Raw genomic sequence first — 22,869 nt, 5'->3', positions numbered from 1 at the left:
ATACAGTAGCTGTTCCTCCCTGCTATATGCCTCTCCCTCCTCTTGCTGCACATCATCTGATGAGTAATTCCTGACCTTTCTATGTGCTCCAGCTAGCAGGGGGAAGATCTGCCTCCCTCCAGTGCGGCTGACAGCAGGGAGGATATCTGCCTCCTGTGGCTTCAGCTCAGCTCTTGTGCACAGCAGTACAGTGAGACTGTGTACTGACCCAGACGCACTTTACATTGCACATTGCAGCTATCTTGCCCAAAGGTTTAAAAGTTATATTTTATTAATTAAGTTATTAATTGGCAGCAGGGAGCGGCAAAAATAGGAGAAATTAAGAAAGGGGGGGGGGGGGGGGGGGTAACGGGGAAACAGTAATATGTTTATTTTAATGTGCTGTAATTTCATCACAGATCTTCAGCTTTAAATGCCACCTTTAAAAATGCAGATTTTTGAGGCTATGACGATTTTCCATCAACTAGATTGTTGAACTCTGCTGTGTTATTATTGAATACAGTTACAATTAATTTTATGCTAGGCATTACAAATGCACTTTACTTTTTAATAAGCGCTGCTGTTCAGTGCTTTCAGTTTTTCAGCCCGATCCTTTTCATTAATTTCTCTAATAAAATAACTACCTTTTCTGCATCTTCCTCTTTTTTTTCTTCTTGTACTATTTCTGCCTGCTTGGCTTCCTCTGGTTCCTCCATAACTGCAGTCACCTCAGGCTCATCATGAGTGGAAGGAGTCTGAAGAAGGTATAGTACAGCATATCTAAGGTGTACATTATAATATATAAAAAAGTCTTCGTAGTAACCTCACAAGTCTACTTTGCTGATAAAAAAAACTGACATCTGAATTTGAAAACATTTGGTGCAACAGCTCACAACAAAAACTTGGAACAAACGTCACAGTCACGGCTTTCTGTGTCTGTAACTGACAAATAAAGCACTCCCAGATTTTGGAATGCAGTACTTCACCTCCAATGCTGGAGAAAATCTGGGCAGAAAAAAAATAAATATTAAAAAAAAAAAAGATACCGAGGTCAAATATATAAATAGGACTACTGTGTACTTGACCATTTGATGCTCATATGGTGGAGGGAGTTGCCATAGGAACTTCACAATGCCTGAAGTTCTACTTTAATACCAATATTATTTAAAGGAATACTATCGATACCCAAGTGTTCTAAAATGACAGTGTGCAAATAATGTCTAAGTAGCTGTGTAAACATTTTCCTACTTTTCATGTTAAATATCAGAGGCAAAAACTGTAATTTATTGAGGGTAGGATTTAGCTATATTGGGACAAATCAATTGCAGAAGGGGAGTCTGCTTAAATGCACAGCCAGAGTTGCATATCAGACTACAGAAAGCAAATATCAAACATATCAAACTCTGAAAGCAAAAACAGTATGAAAAGCTGTGACAATTAGTTACATTTCCTCTGCTCTCTTCAGACACTTCAGTCAGAAACACAGGACACAGGAGCTGCAGCTGTTGGGAGCTCTCTTCTCTGTCACACACAGAGATACACATAGAGTTAACCGATCAAGTGTGAGGGGAATTTCCCCTCTCCTCATGGCTCAGTCAGCCGTCAGTTTTTGCCTCAGTAAACTTTGAAAGTATTTTGCTAACAGTAAACAAAGAAGTTTCTACTAAAATGTATACACCAAACAATTCCTGTGTCAATTGAAAAAAATATGTGAATAGATAGTATTCCTTCAAGTTAAACTCAACTTTCATTACAAGCTGCGGGGAAGTGCATTGTGTTAGATGAGTGGACTGACCACTGGATCACTGGAGACAGCACCCAGGTGACACAGATCTGAGTCGCAGTCACTTCCCTGGCTGAGGCAATAAGAAAGTGCCTGAAAAAAAAAAAACTGATTTGGCCAGGCATGCAGGCAGTTTATTTTTTTTTTTTATAAACATTGTCCCTCCCAGTCTCATGAACAATACTGTGAACCTAATAGGAAAGCTTGAAAAAAGAAAAAAAATCATTTTAGGGGGTAAACTGACTATATATATGCAAGACAGCCATTAGTAATCACATCACTTTTTATCTGGTATCCACTTCAAATAAACAATATACCACCATATATTGCACACTTATTTAGTAACAGTAGAGACCAGTTGAAAAATAAACTACAAGTGCACAAAATGGCATACATAATGCTAAATCAGTGTGTCAAACAGTCCAGGCATAAGACTGAACAAATAAATCATCCAGTGTCACCAAAAATGAGCATCCATCTCTGGTATTACACATCGGTGGGTACATGTTTTTTCGCCTTCCTCTGGATCAACAGGGATTTGTGATGGAGCAGGCTGGAGTTGTACTTTGTACTGGTTGAACTCGATGGACGTATGTCTTTTTTCAACCAAAATAACTATGTAACTATGTGTGGAGGAAATAAAAGGCCAATGTGCACCCCCTGTACCACTATATTCAATCCACACAGCAGCTTCTGAGAAAGCAGGCTGGACAACGCAATACATGTGGCGTACCAGAGTGAGGTTTTGACGCTCAAATGGTCTCATGATATGCATGATGTTCCTAGAGATAGGGAAACTGGGCCAGGTATTCTTTTTTCATTCTAGGTGTCTGACCTATTAGGCACACTAATCTAACCAGGTATAATACGGTTCCATACACTTGCAATATACATTGACAATCGGGAAATATTACTACTAATTGAGGTTGTGCAATATATTGTGGTATTCCAACGGTTTATTCTTGAAAAACAGGTTTCACATTCAATTTGTTCTTATGAACCATAATGCTTATATAAACATACCAAATATATGTAGCTAGTTTGGTTGAAAAGAGTGACTTCTGCCTATCAAGTCCAACCAGAATATTGGCAGTCATATTCTGCTCACTACATATTTTAAATGGTTAAGGGCTTTTTTTTTATTTATACAAGTACTGCTATTTTTAATTACTGTAAAGCATGAGGAGATTTCCTTATTGCTGTGGTTGTTCGTAGTATTATACAGTACCTTGTATAGTGCCCTAGCACATTTCCAATACAGTGGTGTGACAGCTTTTTTTTTTAATTTAAATATGCAGGAGACCCTTATGACTAGATTTTGCTCTGCAGCATGAGCTTGGAAATACTCTAATCGAGCATGCAATAAATAGGTGACTCAGATCTCCAGACACTAAAAAGTGAATAGATAAGTAGTTGGCAGATGGTTTCATCCAAAATAGAAATAACAAAATAAGATGTCCTAAGTTTTCTTTAGACCCTGCTTCTAAAAGCAGCACACTCCAATAAAAATGCACATCAGAACAATTTTTGTGAATGTCATTTATCATACAAAAAAAGTCAAGGAAGACTCTCTCTGCTTCAACTCCAAAGGGTTTTAAATTAATCTGTGTACATCTACAATAGGCGTTTCCCACACATTTCTATTCTTTTAGAACCACTCATTACTGTTAGGCCTGGTTCACACATACACCAGATGAAAATGAGCACAGTTCAGTTTCTGTCCAGTACATTTTATCCGTTTTGTATCAGTTTTTCATCAGTTGTGTATCAGTTTTAAGGGACAGGAACGGAACTGACAGACCAGATTCTCCTCTTGCAATTTTGTGGGCTGTAAAGAACTTTCCGTGAAAACTATGGCAAATAAAATATGGTGTGAACAGCTACTGTTCACTCCTATTGACTGCCACTGTGTCCATTAGCACATGGCATCCAGTACATTTAGCTTCAGGCCTGGAAAAATGCTGCAGGTCGGGACTTTCCACTCCATCAATGGAACTGAAATATGTGAACAGTTCCGTTTTAAAACATTGTATATATATTTTTCTTTCCATTTATCCAGCGCTGTACAGACCAGAACATGGTACATTTTTAAAGCATGTATGAACCGGCCCCTAAGGATCAAAAACTGATACAATGTGAGATATTACCATGGTGGTTACTCGATTCATGATGTGTACAAGCCCAAAGAGACTACAGGTCGGTTTATCTAGGAGTACTTACTGCTTTAACAAACTACCAACCTGTGCCTTCGCTGGGGCCGGGGAGCTAGATAGCCAGAATTCCATATCCTGAAAACCAAAGACATCCAAGGATTGAGCAAGGGAAAGCTGATGAACAGCCGTGGGAAACACTAAATTCACACAACATGGATGTACTCAACATAGAACTAAATGAGGACACTTTACAATCACATTGTAAGTGACACAAAAACGATACACAATTATTATCTTGGACATTCCATGAAGAAGTTCTGCCTGCTCAAACAGACTTAGATTTCATAGGAAACGTCCATGCCACAGAGACACAACTTTGGTCAACTACATTGATCGCTTTTTTTAATTATAAATACTGAATGCTTTACAACATTATCTTAAGCTGAGGAGGTTAATTGATTATCTCTGCATCAAAGTACTACTCTGCTTGCATGAGTGCTGAGCTCCAGTGTCTGAACTCTGAATACCCACTCCAAGTTGCACGAAGGGATATATGGACATAAACAGGTCCTTCTAAAAAAATTAGCATATTGTAATGAAGTTAATTATTTTCTGTAATGTACTGATAAACATTAGACTTTCATATATTTTAGATTCATTACACACAACTGAAGTAGTTCAAGCCTTTTATTGTTTTAATATTGATGATTTTGGCATACAGCTCATGAAACTCCCAAATTCCTATCTCAAAAAAATTAGCATATTTCATCCGACCAATAAAAGAAAAGTGTTTTTAAAACAAAAAGAGTCAACCTTCAAATAATTATGTTCAGTTATGCACTGAATACTTGGTCGGGAATCCTTTTGCAGAAATGACTGCTTCAATGCGGCGTGGCATGGAGGCAATTAGCCTGTGGCACTGCTCAGGTGTTATGGAGGCCCAGGATGCTTCGATACCGGCCTCATCCAGAGTGTTGGCTCTTGCGTCTCTCAACTTTCTCTTCACAATATCCCACAGATTCTCTATGGGGTTCAGGTCAGGAGAGTTGGCAGGCCAATTGGGCACAGTAATACCATGGTCAGTAAACCATTTACCAGTGGTTTTGGCACTGTGAGCAGGTGCCAGGTCGTGCTGAAAAATGAAATCTTTGTCTCCATAAAGCTTTTCAGCAGATGGAAGCATGAAGTGCTCCAAAATCTGATAGGTAGCTGCATTGACCCTGCCCTTGATAAAACACAGTGGACCAACACCAGCAGCTGACATGGCACCCCACACCATCACTGATTGTCGGTACTTGGCCCTGGACTTCAGGCATTTTGGCATTTCCCCCTCCCCAGTCTTCCTCCAGACTCTGGCACCTTGATTTCTGAATGACATGCAAAAGTTGCTTTCATCCAAAAAAAGTACTTTGGACCACTGAGCAACAGTCCAGTGCTGCTTCCCTGTAGCCCAGGTCAGGCACTTCAGCCGCTGTTTCTGGTTCAAAAGTGGCTTGACCTGGGGAATGCGGCACCTGTAACCCATTTCCTGCACACACCTGTACATGGTGGCTCTGGATGTTTCTACTCCAGACTCAGTCCACTGCTTACGCAGGTCCCCCAAGGTCTGGAATCAGTCCTTCTCCACAATCTTCCTCAGGGTCCGGTCACTTCGTCTCGTTGTGTAGCGTTTTCTGCCACACTTTTTCCTTCCCACAGACTTCCCTTGATACAGCACTCTGGGAACAGCCTATTCGTTCAGAAATTTCTTTCTGTGTCTTACCCTCTTGCATGAGGGTGTCAATGATGGCCTTCTGGACAGCAGTCAGGTCGGCACTCTAATGCTACGTACACACATGCGACAACGATCGTTCGTTGAGAACGACGAACGAACTTTTAATTGATGAAAGAACGACCTAAGTAAAGTTAGTTTTAAAAGGTGTGTAACGATCTGATCGTTAGAACGAACGTTACATCACGTAAAGCAACTATTGCGCCTGCGCATAAAAATGAGAAGTTTCACGGAGAAATTGTGAAATGCGCATGGCAAGCCTAGTACGAACGACCGTTTCCAACGATGTACTACTTTTGCAAACAATCGTCGTTGGTTAAAATCCGCCGAGACAGAACTTTCTGTTGTAGCGATTTGGCTCGTTCGTCGTTTGCCTTAATAGTCGGTGGTTCTTTTTTTGTAACGATCGTCATTGGTAAAGATCGGGGAACGATCTTTACAAACGACTATAGTGGACGCACCTTTACCCATGATTGCGGTTTTGAGTAATGAACCAGGCTGGAAGTTTTTAAAAGCCTCAGGAATCTTTTGCAGGTGTTTAGAGTTAATTAGTTGATTCAGATGATTAGGTTAATAGCTCGTTTAGAGAACCTTTTCATGATATGCTAATTTTTTGAAATAGGAATTTTGGGTTTTCATGAGCTGTATGCCAAAATCATCAATATTAAAACAATAAAAGGCTTGAACTACTTCAGTTGTGTGTAATGAATCTAAAATATATGAAAGTCTAATGTTTATCAGTACATTACAGAAAATAATGAACTTTATCACAATATGCTAATTTTTTTGAGTAGGACCTGTATGTGATGTGAGCTCTACTAAAGTACGTTGGAGAGCATACAGCGAAGTAGGAATATAGATAATATGATGACGATTCACAAACTAGACATGGAGTGACCACATTACACACACTCACATCTGATGGAGCTTTGTCATCTGCTTTATCCTCTTCATGCTTTACTGCAGCTTCCTCCTCCTTAGAAGAGCTTGCAGCTGATTTCTTCCTTTTCGTCTTCTCCTCTTTCTCTTTACTTTTCTGTCACATTAAGGAAAAGAGAGACAGACAAATCTTAAGAATAAATATGTAAGATGTATAGAGAAACTGGACAACCTTTTTCATAGATATGGTTTTTGAAAAAAAGCAGCACAATACAGATTTCTAGAATTAATCATTTTTAATGGAAAAGCTTACCTGCAGATTTAAAAATAAGTTTTCTAATACAGGCAGCCCTCGAGTAACGAACATTTGACTTACGAACAACTCGCTGTTAAAGAGAACCCGAGGTGGGGTTCTGGCAATGCTATCCACATACAGAGGCTGGGTCTGCTTATATTGCCCAGCCTCTGTTGCTATCCAGATCCCCCCTAAGTTCCCCCTGCGCTCTGCTATCCCCCATAAACATACATATATCCAGGCACATCGCCTCTAGTTAGGACATTAAATAAATTATTAGGGAAAGGGAGGTGCTGAAGGGGGTGTGGCTAGAAAACAGCAAAAATCTATTAACCCTTCGCACACTCACATGCAAATGTTCAAACAATTGCATTCACTTTCCCTAATAATTTATTTAATGTCCTAACTAGAGGCGATGTGCCTGGATATATGTATGTTTATTCTTATCATTGACCCCTGTGGCTAGGGTCCAATTCGGTGCACTCCCCCCTTCCCCTGTATGTTTGTCAGCATGCAGACAGCTTATGCTGGTGTATGCGCATGGTGCACATGGACACATAACATTAGCTCCCTTGTGCGATTGGTAAGATGCACTGTCTTTCCCAGGAGAGGAAGTTAGGATGTGTGCTCCTAATCCATTGATAGGTTTGATGCAATTAATGTGTTTGCATGTCTGCACTATGCATGTTACAGGGCCAGAGTTAGGACACCTATGTTTACCTGGGTACTTCTGCGCAGTATAGGTGATTAAGCATAAGAATGCATTCTTCTGTGAACTAAAACCCTGGCTTTTAATTTAGCTGTAGGGATAACAGTTGTGCCTGGATGAGTGAATCTGTGAATGCAATGGTTTGAACATTTGCATGTGAGTGTGCGAAGGGTTAATAGATTTTTGCTATCCCCCATAAATCACAGCCGCGCTGCCGACACGCAGTGTGTCACAGTGGGCTGTGTTTACCTCTGTATGTTCAGTCTGCGAGCTCCCCCGCATCCTGCATAGCTCCGGTCCCCGCCCGCATCCCTTCCCTCCCCGCTTATTGGAGGGAAGTGACGCGGGCGGGGACCGGAGCTATGCAGGAGGCGAGGAGCATGCAGACTGACAGTACAGATGTAAACACAGCCCGCACAGCGCGGCTGTGATTTATGGGGGATAGCAGAGGCAGGGGGAACTTGGGGGGATCTGGATAGCAACAGAGGCTGGGCAATATAAGCAGACCAAGCCTCTGTATGTGGATAGCATTGTTAGAACCCCACCTTGGGTTCTCTTTAAGGGAACACTTAAGGCAACCTAAAAAAATATGAGTTTTACCTGGGATTAGTTAGTCAGAAGGTGGGGCCTGCCTTTTTAACCCCTTTTGGACCTGGGACGTTACAGTTATGTCCTCTGTGTGGCTGTCTATGGCACACATGATGTAACTAATGTCTTTGAAGTCCTGCCGCTGCCAGCACGATCGTACGCACCTGAACGGGGAGATTCAACTGTCATATGACAGCTGATATCTCCCCTCACTGATCAGGAGCCATGGCGATTGGCTTCTGAACACTATGTTCACCGCCAATTGCAGCGTTCACTAAAGGCGGCGGCAGCAGAAGGGGACCGGGAATCACATCTCCTGACGTTCTTCCAGCGATCGTCACTCCTCCTCCGCTCTGCCTGTCTTCCTGCCTTGCACTGCCTCTACTATCGGGTCACGGATTGATGACGTCATCAAGCCAGGACCCGGGACATAGTGGCAGTGCAAGGCAGGATGGTGGGGAGAATTGAGGTGAGGAGAGCTGCCTGGCTATCTATACTGAAGATACCTATGCCTGGCCATCTATACTGGCGACACCTAAAATGACGAAAATGCTCTGGTCCTTAAGGGGGATTAATATGCCAGTCCTCAGGTGGTTAAGGGCCAGTTCAACACTCAGACTTTGCCAGATTATTTTAGTACCTTGCTCCAAGTGCTACTAATTTTTGAACTAAATTCTGAACAGGTTCCTGTACCTGTTGAGATGTGTTAGTTTTCTGGTATAATGTGGAGTTTTGTAGTTCAGATTTAGGTTGGCAATGTTGTCACTTGTAATGCACATTAACTTTAAAGTGTACCAGAGCTCAAAATTAAAGGGACACTTAAGGCTAGATAAAAAAAAGTGTGTTTTACTCACCTGAGGCTTCCACCAGCCCCCTGCAGCTGTCCGGTACACACGCAGTCTCGCTGGGATCCTCCTGTCCCCACCGGCAGCTAGTTCCTTTTTCGCCAACAGGTGCCGATAGGCCTGGGAAAGCGAGTGATTCTTCGCCTTCCTGGCCGCAATCGCAGTATAGAGGGCGCTATTGCGGTCAGGAACGCGAACAATCACTCACGTTCCCAGGCCTGTTGCCGAAAATGGAAGTGACCGTTGGCGGGGCCAGGAGGATCTGAGCGAGACTGTGTGGGCACTGGACAGCTGCAGGGGGCTGGTAGAAGCCCCAGGTGAGTAAAACTCATTTGTTTAGGTTGCCTTAAGGCTCGGTTCACATTGACCCTAAAATAGCTTACGTTCCGCTCCGGTGAGCGGAACGCAGCAGCAGAAGCAATGCTTTCCCGATGGGAAAGTTTACATTGCTACGTTCCGCTCCCTACGTTCTGCTCATCGGAGCGGACGTTCTTGACCTGCAGGATCCTTCTGCTCCGCTTCACGGAGCGGAACGCAGCGCAGTAGTGGATGCGTGCTGAATGTGAACCTAGTCTTTGTGCCCCTTTAAGAATGGCATGATGCTGTTGCAATGTCATTTCCCCTTGGGAGAAGTTTGAAGGAGCAGCTTTAAACTTCCCCCTTGTCCTGGCAAATATCACTTACAGCAGGAGCACAAATCTCACCTCCAAACAGAGTCCACTGCGGTCTGTCCTCCTCTCTCTGTCACCTGCTTTCTCTTGTGCACCGCATCTCTTCCTGTATGTTACGTGACATATAGGAAGTAATGCCATACACTAGAGTGCAGGTGGCGGAGTGGATGACGTACAGTACTGGACTCGGGCTTGAAGGTGAGGTCAGCACTGCTGTGGGGGAGCTGTTGAGGGACAGAGGCACAGAGGGGGACAAAGGGGACAGAAAGGCACAGTAGGAGACAAAGAGGCACATAATGATACAGAGGGGGACACTGGAGAAAAAGAGGGGCACAGAGGAGGCACAGGGGACAGAGATGAAACAGTATTCAGACTTAGCAATATATTCAGTTTAGGAACGAACCTACAGTCACTATCTCGTTAACCAGGGACTACCTGAAAAATGTTGCAATGCAGGTGGCTATCCTACCAGTGTGTTTAGTTGTAATTTGTAGGTTTTTATTATGTTTCTTTTCTAGGGTACAATTAAAAAGCCCCTCTGGTTGAACTCGATGGACGGATGTCTTTTTTTCAGCTCAAATAACTATGAAACTATGGTCGTCCATGGTAAGATCCAGCATTGCAATTTTGTTTAGTTGGAGATCAGCAATTTCTGCTCATTAGAATAAATGTGCTCAGACCCAGGATACACAAGCTTTTGGCCCAGGTGTATTTAAGAACCAACTGTAATAATTACTTACTGTTTATATGGCAGTGACTATGTTCTAATCTAAGAAACTAATGCAAACATATATTAAGGCCTGCCATGTTAATTTTTTATAAATCATAATTATATTGACTGATCTTTCTGTAAGCCTAAAAACTAATTTTAGATTTCTTCATGTATAATTTAGCCAATGTTAACTCCAAAAGAGAAGTATATGAGAGTTCCTGAAAGTGATCAATTCTTGTCCTTGATAAAAGCAGACCACAGATGAAAACATGGTTACATCACTTCAATATGGATAAACTATGTAGTACAGACATAGCAGATCACCTCCCCCCAAAAAGGTTTTTTTTTTTTGGGGGGGGGGGGGGTACAAAGGAGATACCTTCATTATATTTTGATGAAGGGTACCTTCAATATATTATAATTTTGCTCACTGGGAGCTTAAAAATGTAACATAGATAAGGTGAGAACAGAGGAAAAAAGGTGAAAAAGCTTTGTGACTCATGCCCATTGTGCTGCTCGAATTCCAAATTGATGATTACCAAAAGGCATATGTATGTATACTACAATACACAAAAACATTTTGGAAAAAAGCAAACTGCTAGATACCAATTCTACATTCCCCTAACAACTGCGCTAACAGAAAACCTAATTAGAAGCAAGTCAGTGAAAACCACAAGTCAATATCATATACAGTATGTCCTAGGAGAGTATGCACATTATAAAAGTTTCTCTACCTGTCAGGAAGAAATTCCTCCCTTTTAACCAGCATACTGTTTTTTTACTGACAAATGGCTATACTGACAAATAGCCAGGTCAGCTTGCTTTACTGGATTACATCTGATCCTGAAGACTAATGACAATTTAGTCTCAGTTTTCACTGAATTTAACCCATAATTATGTACGTTTTCATCATATCCTCTATTGCTTAGGACTGCTTCAGATTTAATATCAATATATGTGGCCATGGCATTCACATCTCAAGCTCACCTTCTTTTCTTTTTTCTTTACTTTCTCAGACTCTGGCTGTTTCTTTTCTTTCTTACTGGGCTTTTTGACTTTTGTATCCAAGGCAGAGGATTCACTCTCGGATAACTTAAGGTTTCCTGTGTTTCTGTGTCTTTGGACTGGAAGCTTTTCTGTGTCAGCTAAAGGTCTAAAAAAAAAAAAAAAAAAAAAAAAAAACCAAAAACAACAAAATTGCAATAAATGTAATTACAGTGCCTTGCTTAAGTACAAGCCCTCCTCAGTCCTTGCTCTCTTGCTACATTACAGCTTGAAATAAACATTTAAAAGCGGAGGACAAAAACACAGAAACAAAAGCCCATGCGTTTCACGTGGAATAAGAGTGGAGAGCATCGGCTATAAACGGAGGCATGGGTAAGTTAACCCCCCCCCCCCCCCCGCCTTTCCTGCAGCCAGTAAGTGCTACTCAGCATTAAGGTTGCTTGTAATCAAAATTCTGAGTAAGAAAACAGAAGCAGGGCCAGGAGGGCAGTAGATAACTGCGATTTGGAGGTTAGAGGGAGAGTATAGTTGGACTGCATGGACTTCCCTGGCACCTATCCTCACACAATCCTTCACTGACCCAGACTTGGCAGCTACACACAACCACAGCTCAATCACAAAAGTCATGGATGTCGTCATCCCTCTTACCAATGTCCGCCCTTATTTTGGCAATTGCCAACCCTGGCTAACCAAAGTAACTAAACAGTTGAAAAGGTGCTCTAGAGTTGCTGAACTGGGTTGGAGAAAAAGCAACACTTCATTTCACACCTTAAAGCCTTAAACAACTTTAGAAATGCACTTTCTTCCGCAAAGGCTCTACCTCTTTTCAATCCAATTGTCTTGTCTGGATTATTGTAACATACTATTTTAGTGAACTACTAACTGACTGGCACCGCTCCAATATGTACTGAACTCGGCTGCTCGTCTCATTCATATTTCTTCTTGCTCTACCTCTGCTGCTCCTCTCTGTCAAGCTCTTCATTGGCTGTCAATTAACAAGAGGATCCAGCTCAAACTCTTATCCCGAACTTACAAAGCTCTCCACAATCTTTATCCCCTGAACATCTAACTAGTTTCCAAATACCAACCCAATTGCAATCTCAGATCTGCACATGACCTTTTGTCCTCCACTAGAATTACCTCCTCGCATTCACCTATACAAGATTATGCACGTACTTCAACCTTTCATATCTTTAATGCTCCCTCAAAACGTACTTTTTCTAAACAAGCATATGCTCTACTTTAAGGTGCCCATAAATGGTACAATTTTTAAATTTTTTTCGATTAGATAATTCAGTTCAATTATTCCGTTAGATCGAATATAAAGATATTTCCAGCATGTTCAATCAGATTTTTCTCGAAAAAATGGGATAATCGTTTGAATTTGACTAAATTTTTTTTTTCAACTTTCATTCGAATCAATCATTTAGATCGAATAAATGGGAAAAAATCGAACGTTTTTATTGTATCGTGTATGGGCACCATAAGGCAATTCCTCCTTTGACCTAAGGCCAAGGTATGAGGATTGTATACTACCCTACCTCTTGTTTCCTCCCTATTCCTTTAGATTCTAAACTTGCAAGAGCAGGGCTCTCTCAACCTTATGTGTTTGGGAGTTTGTCACATTTTATTCATGTTACTTTTGTCACTGTAATTACCAATTCTGTATTTTGCATATTGATGTATACCATTGTTTGTATTCCCCCCCCCCCCCCTTTCCCCCCGTTTGTTTTATACATTTTACAGTGCACTAGAATAAGTTAGCACTCTATAAAATTAAAGTTTCTGATTTATTTTCCAGGTACCAAACCTTGATTTATACTTCTAAACTTTATTTCTGACCTGGTTGGAGTGCTCATTTGTCTTCAAGTTTCTTGATTACTGGTGCTATCTATACAGGCATGTGAGAGGTCATTTGACAGTGATTGCACACAGGTTATAGGTGGGCCGAAATCAATTAAGTGACTTCTGGAATTAAGAGGTCATACACTAAACATTTACCAGTGTAGTCCGGATTGTTCAACTCAATTACATAAAATCAAAATTCACTTTAATTCCAGGTCTTACTGCAACAGAGCAGAACAGGAATACTTTCACAAGGCACTCTATGTACTTGTAATCTTTCAGCTTGGCATTTCAAGTAAAAACTGTTGTAAAAAGTGCACATACTTATCCAGATCTATATCCAGTGCTCTGTAAGGATCATTTGGATCCTTGTCGTCATCATCACTGGGAAGAGCATTCTACACAGGAAGCAGAGTGAGAAGATAACTTTATTAGATATAAAACTATTCACCAATCAAGTATTTCAATTCAAGTGCATTATTAATTGTGAGGAGCTACAGTAGTCAGTTTGATCATATGTATACTGAATTTACATGCTACATGTAATACAGAGGTTTTCTTAATCTCTGCCTTCCATTGTACTGTACTGACAAAAAGGACAAATACTGTCTGCTACTGAAAAAAAAAAACATTTTATCATCCAAGAAAGAACGATATGGCATATACAAGTATTGTACAATTCAAAAGTCGTAGGCACTTGTGAAAAAAATACAAATACAACAGCACAGGAGAAAAACAGTAGTTCAAATCTTCATTGAAAACATCTAGAAAATGCATGATAAAAACTTTTTGAAATGTTTTGAAGGAAGGCTTTGTACTATATGTATGATTTGGAAATGTAATTTAAAAGTTATATATTTATTCTATTGCTATTGGTCCAGAGTGCCACTGGTTGTCACTTTCTGTGTGTGAACGGAGGTCCAGTCATAGAGGCGCTGTTTGTCATAGGTGGTAAATAGTATCTACAAGGGGAGTCGGCACTTGAATGATTAAGCTGGCCATACACTGGCCCGATTTGCCGCCGTTTCGACAGCAGATTCGATCACTGGGATCGAATCTGCTGCCAATCGCGCGCTACACGCCGAATTTCAATCCAGTTCGTCCGATCCCGTCGATCGCTCCGTGCGGAAAATTACCGTCGATCGCCCGCGGGTAGGTAGCGCGTCGCTAGCGGTGTTCGAGTGCCCGACGACCGACGCAATAGAGCGGCAATACATTACCTGCCCTGCCGGCGTGACTACCCTCGGTCACCGCTGCTCCGTGTCCGCGCTGGTCTCCGGCATGCTTCAGTTCCTCCTGCCCGGCAGGAAGTTTAAACAGTAGAGGGCGCTTTACTGTTTAAACTTCCTGCCGGGCAGGAAGAAGTAAAGCATGCCGGGGCCGGAGACCAGAGCGGAGACGGAGCAGCGGTGACCTGGGGACTGGAATGGCACCGGCGGAGCAGGTAATGTATGCGGGCGGGGGGAGCGGCGGCAGCACCACCACCACCACAACAGATTGTGAACGGTTTCAGGCTGAAATCGGTTCACAATCTGTTTGCAGTAAAGGTAGCCATACGACCCCTCTCTGATCAGATTCGATCAGAGAGGGATCTATCTGTTGGTCGAATCTGATGGCAAATCGATAAGTGTATGGCTACCTTCTATTCTGATCGCACACAATTGTGTTCAGGTGTAATGATCTCACACATAATGAAAGCATACATACTGGTAAATTAGAAGGTATTTACAGTGGAGGAAATAATTATTTGACCCCTCACTGATTTTGTAAGTTTGTCCAATGACAAAGAAATGAAAAGTCTCAGAACAGTATCATTTCAATGGTAGGTTTATTTTAACAGTGGCAGATAGCACATCAAAAGGAAAATCGAAAAAATAACCTTAAATAAAAGATAGCAACTGATTTGCATTTCATTGAGTGAAATAAGTTTTTGAACCCCTACCAACCATTAAGAGTTCTGGCTCCCACAGAGTGGTTAGACACTTCTACTCAATTAGTCACCCTCATTAAGGACACCTGTCTTAACTAGTCACCTGTATAAAAGACACTTGTCCACAGAATGAATCAATCAAGCAGACCCCAAACTCTCCAACATGGGAAAGACCAAAGAGCTGTCCAAGGATGTCAGAGACAAAATTGTAGACCTGCACAAGGCTGGAATGGGCTACAAAACCATTAGCAAGAAGCTGGGAGAGAAGGTGACAACTGTTGGTGCGATTGTTCGAAAATGGAAGGAGCACAAAATGACCATCAATCGACCTCGCTCTGGGGCTCCACGCAAGATCTCACCTCGTGGGGTGTCAATGGTTCTGAGAAAGGTGAAAAAGCATCCTAGAACTACACGGGAGGAGTTAGTGAATGACCTCAAATTAGCAGGGACCACAGTCACCAAGAAAACCATTGGAAACACATTACACCGCAATGGATTAAAATCCTGCAGGGCTCGCAAGGTCCCCCTGCTCAAGAAGGCACATGTGCAGGCCCGTCTGAAGTTTGCCAATGAACACCTAAATGATTCTGTGAGTGACTGAGAGAAGGTGCTGTGGTCTGATGAGACCAAAATAGAGCTCTTTGGCATTAACTGAACTCGCTGTGTTTGGAGGAAGAAAAATGCTGCCTATGACCCCCAAAACACCGTCCCCACCGTCAAGCATGGCGGTGGAAACATTTTGCTTTGGGGGTGTTTTTCTGCTAAGGGCACAGGACAACTTAATCGCATTAACGGGAAAATGGACGGAGCAATGTATCGTGAAATCCTGAACGACAACCTCCTTCCCTCTGCCAGGAAACTGAAAATGGGTCGTGGATGGGTGTTCCAGCACGACAATGACCCAAAACATACAGCAAAGGCAACAAAGGAGTGGCTCAAGAAGAAGCACATTAAGGTCATGGAGTGGCCTAGTCAGTCTCCGGACCTTAATCCAATAGAAAACCTATGGAGGGAGCTCAAGCTCAGAGTTGCACAGAGACAGCCTCGAAACCTTAGGGATTTAGAGATGATCTGCAAAGAGGAGTGGACCAACATTCCTCCTAAAATGTGTGCAAACTTGGTCATCAATTACAAGAAACATTTGACCTCTGTGCTTGCAAACAAGGGTTTTTCCACTAAGTATTAAGTCTTTTATTGTTAGAGGGTTCAAAAACTTATTTCACTCAATGAAATGCAAATCAGTTGCTATCTTTTATTTAAGATTATTTTTTCGATTTTCCTTTTGATGTGCTATCTGCCACTGTTAAAATAAACCTACCATTGAAATGATACTGTTCTGAGACTTTTCATTTCTTTGTCATTGGACAAACTTACAAAATCAGTGAGGGGTCAAATAATTATTTCCTCCACTGTATATACATATAACTGTATCTATCTAGAACACCGTTGTGTGATAAGTTTTCCCTCATGAGAGAAGTTGAAATCGTATCTGTGACTTTGACTTCAGACATATCCAGCAGGAGGTACAACTGAAGGCCGCTAAGAATTTAGAGTTTCAAATGCAAAAACTGTTACATATACATGTGACCTTTGCAGCATCAGAGAGAATGCTCCCCAGACCATATAGGAGCACTGAGTACATAGATGGGTGCAGGTGTAGTAGCCTGTCATCCATACACATATTCCCATTTCTAATGGAATTTTACAGCACATACAGTATACGGTATAAAGGCTGTTTGATAGACCCAACAATGGGAAAGGGGGATCTTTTGGGCATAGTCACTTATCCAAAAACACTATAGTTACCACTCAAATCACAATGTTAACAGCAGCTGGATGTCAAAATGCATATTCTCAGGGTATTTCCATAAACAGGACTGAGGACAGGATAGGAAAAGTTACAATGTAACAGCCATAGAATTATCACAGGGCTACCTAGACAATTCCCTCAGCCAAATTAACTGTATATTAAGCAGTACACTATTCATGAGCTCAACCACTCCTATATGCATCAGAGGCACCACTGTGTATGTGAAGCCTTCATTTAGACTGTTAGGGCTCAGGGTGCTCAGTCTATACATCCATCTGACTTCAAGTTGTATCATTCTTTGATCAAGATCACCTCCCCCTAGGCCCCATTTTCAATTTCTGTATACAACAGAAATGTAGGGCCCTTGCGTCAATCTATTATTATATATATATATATATATATATATATATATATATATATATATATATATATATATATATATATATATATATATATATATATATATACATACATATACACATATACACATATACACATATATATATATACATATACACATACACACATACATACATATGTTACGGCCAGAACCCGAAGTCTGGCCACTTCGGGATCTGGCCGGCCAAAACGTGACATGGCCGTGCCCCTGCGGCCAATGTTAGAAATGAAATGATTCCCGTAAAATTCATGTATTTTCTGGACGTCTCGCTGCGGCCAAATGTATCAAAAGCGAGTTGATTTCATTTAATTAAGCCGGCAGCAATGTGACAGATGAAGCCGCCGGCTTCGGCTCTCCTCCCCCTGCCTCTCTCCTATACAATACAGGCAGCCGGGGGGACATGTGTGTCCCCCAGAGTCGTTTGTCGCGGCAGGAAATCCTGCCATTCGTTCTTGCAGAGTGAGTGCTGGCAGAAGCAATGTCTGCAGCCTCCCCGCTCTGCTTGTTTCTTGCGACGAATGACTCTGGGGGGACACGCATGTCCCCGGCTGCCAGTGTTCTATAGGAAAGAGGCAGGGGGAGGAGAGGAGGCAGAGCCAAAGCCGGCGGCTGCATCTGTTACATTGCCACTGGCTTAATTTAATGAAATTAACTCACCTTTGATACATTTGTCCGCAGCGAGAAGGCCAGAAAATACATGAATCTTACGGGAATAATTTCATTTCTAACATTGGCCGCAGGGGCACGGCCACGTCACGTTTTGGCCAGCCAGATCCCGAAGTGGCCAGACTTCGGGTTCTGGCCGTAACGTATATAAAAAATGTTTGCTGCTCTCCTTCCAACTGCCAGACTTGCATCATCTACCACCTTCTAAGCCCAACTAAGGCCTCTAAGGCTCCCTGCACACTGCAAATCTGTTTTGCGATTCCAATTTGTAATTCCGATTTTCCCTGAATACAATCAACAGAAAAACTGAGGAAAAAACGCAGCATGCAGTAACGATTAAAAATAGGAATCGGATGTAAAAACAGATTTTAAAAAATCGGAATCGCATGCTGTGTGCAGGGAGCCTCACTGTCTTCTCCAGGCTTGGCTTCGCTCAGGCTGTATTACCTTTGTCAATCTACTTTACTAATCGCTGGTTGTCAGAGTAAGCTGCCAGTGGGTTGGATATTCATTCAATTTTCTCCTTGATCATCAGACCAAGCAGAGGGGTAATCTTTTGCCCTGCTTTCTGCTTTTAACATAGAACCTTAAAAAGGCAACAAACCTTCTTTCCTATAATTAGGTTCTAATGACTTTGGAATATACAGACAAGATTACACTACATGTAGATCTATTCCTGCTGAGTGATTCCCATTGATCATTAGATAATGCACCAGAGACCACAGAGTTTGGTCAGTACTCGGGTCTCCTTATAAATCTAGTATAGGCACACCAAAATTGTCAGAAAAATTTACAATCACATATGGGACCCAAGGTTAAATTATATCAGACAAGTCCAAAATGGGTTTAGGTAGAAATAGAATATGCACTGCATTTCAAAATGATGGCGCCTCAGACGCCTGAAGTTTTATGTACATGCTTTTGGTTAACAAGCGATGGATGAAATGCTTGATCAGATTGCCACAAATTGCCACATACCGTTTCAACAAACTGCAATAATGTTAGATATATTCATGAACTTGGCAGCAGCACTGGGTTTGCTCGTTTCACTTGATTTTTCTCTACACATTACCTGCAATTTACTCATACTTTTATCATTTGAAAGCAGACTTCCAATAATACATGGCATGGTGTCTGTTTTTTTTCCTTTTACCACTAATTTTACCTCTGGCATCTCCTCAGTGATTATGTCCACTTGCTGTGCAGGAGCAATGTCTTCATCACTTTCCGTGTGTAAAGAATGGTGTCTCCTTGTCTTTCCACCTTTCTTATCCTTTACTTTTTTCCTCTTCTTATCCTTCTCCTTGCGCTGTTTGCTCCTTCGCTCTTCCTCCAGTCTTACATATTGGTCTGACATGGGGAGGCCTAATGTATCAAACATAAGAACCGCTGATATGAATCACAGGATTTTTACACACGTAAACACCTTTTTTTTGGGGGGGGGGGGGGGGGAATTCAAAAGTTTTTATTAAGATTTTGTCATACAACATCAATATCGTTTACATGCACAATGTTAGGTCTACAAACAGAATTTTATAAACAACAACATCATACATGTATTCTTAATAACCTATCGGACCAGTCCTAGGAGGCTGAAAACCTCCATTCAAGTCTGTAGTGATTCTTGGCGAAGCCTGCATACGTAGCTTATAATGTGGAAGGCCTGTAGATGGGATCCTGCTAGATTAGTTAACAAGACACACTAAACGAATATCAAATAATTGAACATGCCGTAAGTCAACAATTCTGAGAAGAAAAAAGATGCCCCTAACAGAGGGGTCTAATCTCAGTGGTCCAGACTACAGCTTAACTAAGTATGATAGTTTAGTAAATTTTCTTGTTGCAGTCCACAAAGAAGGTAGAAGAACAGATGCAGAAATATAAGGAAGAGTTGAGAAACTAAACTGAGTAAGAAGGGGAGATTGAAGAGAGGAGAGGATAGAGAAGAGGAAGAAAGAAAAAGAAGAGAAACAATTCTGGTTTGTCCATGTTGTCATCAAAAAATGAACAGCAAAAGGTAGTTACATGGTTTATGTTAGTTAAGATTCATAACATAGTCTATATCCATACCAGTTTTGGCTATGCGCAAACGAGACTCCATGCATAAATGATGTTCTGTTAAGTGCATCAGCTGTGAGAAATAAGGGGGTTCTGAGGATTTCCAGTTTGATAGAATTAGATGTCTCGCAGCGGCCAATATGTAAAATATAATTAGTCTATATTTAATCTCTATGTGGTCTAAGCCTACATTGAGAACGGATAATGCTGGTGATAACGAGAAAGGATGAGAGATCAGAGATGCCATTTTATTTTGGATGGCGAGCCAGAAGTTCTTTATTTTTGGGCATTCCCATTAGTATATTTGGTTAAGATTTGATGGGAGTCCTGTGTAAATAGGCTGTACTATAGAGATATTCCCCCTTTTAGTTAAATAGGGCTGTTGAAAGAAAACCTGTACTGAAAAAAAGTTCCCCTGGGGGGTACTCACCTCAGTAGGGGGAAGCCTCTGGACCCTATCGAGGCTCCCCCCGTCCTCCCGTGTCGCACGGCGGCCTCGCTGCAGCCCCTGAAACGCACAGACGACAAATCCAACAGTCTGTGCAATATTTACCTTTTCGGGCTCCAGCGGGGGCGCTGTTGCGGCTCTTCTGACGGAGATAGGCGAAAATAGCCGATCTCCGTCGGGTCCGCTCTACTGCGCAGGCGACGTGTGCCTGCGCAGAAGAGCGGCCCGATGGAGATCGGCTATTTACATTTACATTGCCGCAGCTCCGGGAGGATTTTCTCTGCCGCCGTGGGACCGAGGAGAACGGGGGAAATCTCAATAGGATCCGGAGGCTTCCCCCACCCGAGGTGAGTAACCCCCAGGGGAGTTTTTTTTTCATTACAGATTTTCTTTAAGACAGATCATTTTTTAGGTAAGGATGGAATGCTGAATTGAATTGCTTTAATCCCTTTCAGTTTAGGAACATATAGAGTCTTCATTTTGATTCTGGGTTTTCTTTCAGCCCAAATGTATCTAGATATGAGGCGGTTTAATTTTGTGAAGAAAAGGTTCTTAATGGGGATGTTAACTGTACGAAAAATATACAAAATTTTTGGTAGGACCAGCATTTTAAAGGCATTCAGCCTGCCTGCCCAACAGATTTCCCCTTTGGCAAGAGTCTCAAGCTCAGACTTCACCGTAGAGAGTAGAGATATGCAATTTGCTTCATAAAGGCCAGAGATCGACTTAGATAGTTGGATTCCTAGATAAGGGACTTAGCTTTAGAGACCCAAGAAAAAGGGAATTATACAGAAATTATTTGTTTAGTTTTCTGAGACAACTGAATATCCATCAGAAGGGATTTAGAGTGGTTCACTTTATGAGACATTTGAAAATTATTGGAGAGCTTGGACCATGTTTTGCAGGGAAGAAATATGATCAGTTAAGGCAAGTATCACATCATCGGCAAATAATACGATCTTATGTGCTCTTCCACCAATAGATACCCCTCGTATACCTTGATTGTTTCAAATGGACTCGGCAAGTGTCTCCATTATAAAAGGTAAAAATTAAGGGCGACAATGGACACCCTTGCCGAGTACCATTAGTGATATTGAAAATATCAGAATAGAAGCCCGAAGCATTCACTCTTGCTGAAGGGCAAGTGTAGAGCGCCATTATCCCCAGAAATTTTCTCCTGAGAATCCAGATTTCTTCAGAGTGTGATCTAAAAACAACCAATGGACCCGGTCAAACGCCTTCTCTGCATCCAAAGTTAGGAACAGAGAAAGCGATCGACCCTCCTCCAAATGGTGAATCGAAGAGATCATACGTCTTGTACCATCAGACGCCAATCTATTTTTAGTGAAACCAACCAGATCACTATTAATCAGTAGAGGGAGAATATTAAATAACCTGTGAGCAACGTAAACGCCTTTTAAAGTTCACTAAAGAACGAAGAGTTACCAGTGGTATATAGTCCAGTTCATAGAATGGTAAGAAGAAATGTCTGTCCTTAAAGAGACACAAGCGAAAAAAAAATTATGATATTATGATTTGTATGTGTAGTACAGCTAAGAAATAAAACATTAAGATCAGATACATCAGTCTAATTGTTTCCAGTACAGGAAGAGTTAAGAAACTCCAGTTGTTACTTCTATGCAAACAAGCCATTAACTCTCTGACTAATGCTGGATACACACCATGAGTTTCTGCGTCGCACGCGGCCGTCGATACGCGTCGATTCGATTATCTCCGAACATTTCCGAACGAATTTTGATGATTTTTAGGTCGAATGCCATGTAAAGTATGGCAAATCGACCTAACGATCCATCGAAGCTTGAATCGGACATGTCGGAAATAATCGAATCGATGCGTATCGACGGCCGCATCGAACGCGGAAACGCATGGTGTTTATCCAGCATTAGTCTTAGTCGTGGAGAGGGCTGTTATCTGACTTTTATTATCTCAACTGTAAGTGAACTGTTTACTTTTTCTCTGCTAGAGGAGAGGTCATTACTTCACAGACTGCTCTGAAAGACTCATTTTGAATGCTGAGTGTTGTGTAATCTGCACATATTATAGATTGATGCAATGTTAGAAAAAACACTATATACCTGAAAATAAAAGTATGAGAATATTTTCTTTGCTGCTAATCTTCTAGTAATTATTCATAGTACACAACCAATTCCTTATATCATATTTTTTTTCGCTTCAGTGTCTCTTTAAGGCAGGAAAGCACACTTGTCAGTTTTCTGTGTGTGATTTTTTTACACACCAAGAGTGTAAGTAGGTGGGAAATCGTGTGCGTGCTTTTGCAATAGCTAATGTAATTGAAAGAGA

The 22,869-nt window shown here is 41.6% G+C and overlaps 1 protein-coding gene across 3 annotated transcripts in view; it reads right to left on the bottom strand.

Annotated features, from left to right (window-relative positions):
* Positions 1 to 22,869, bottom strand: part of AP3D1 (adaptor related protein complex 3 subunit delta 1) — a 177,487-nt gene that overhangs the window by 30,870 nt on the left and 123,748 nt on the right. Inside the window, exons 20-25 of one of the 3 annotated variants that reach the window (XM_068233969.1) lie at positions 19,207 to 19,406; positions 13,560 to 13,633; positions 11,373 to 11,538; positions 6,603 to 6,722; positions 4,003 to 4,050; positions 624 to 734 (exon numbers count right to left, since the gene is read on the bottom strand). In XM_068233969.1, coding sequence (XP_068090070.1) covers positions 624 to 734; positions 4,003 to 4,050; positions 6,603 to 6,722; positions 11,373 to 11,538; positions 13,560 to 13,633; positions 19,207 to 19,406 — 719 coding nt within the window. Of the gene's footprint in view, positions 1 to 623; positions 735 to 4,002; positions 4,051 to 6,602; positions 6,725 to 11,372; positions 11,539 to 13,559; positions 13,634 to 19,206; positions 19,407 to 22,869 lie in introns of all 3 variants that reach the window. The other 2 variants (XM_068233970.1, XM_068233971.1) reach the window with 2 other exon arrangements.

This window comes from Hyperolius riggenbachi, chromosome 1, assembly GCF_040937935.1.
Source record: "Hyperolius riggenbachi isolate aHypRig1 chromosome 1, aHypRig1.pri, whole genome shotgun sequence".
Classification (NCBI taxonomy): Eukaryota; Metazoa; Chordata; class Amphibia; order Anura; family Hyperoliidae; genus Hyperolius; species Hyperolius riggenbachi.
The sequence above is the reverse complement of the archived record's forward strand: the minus strand, read 5'-3'. Positions and strand labels throughout refer to the sequence as shown.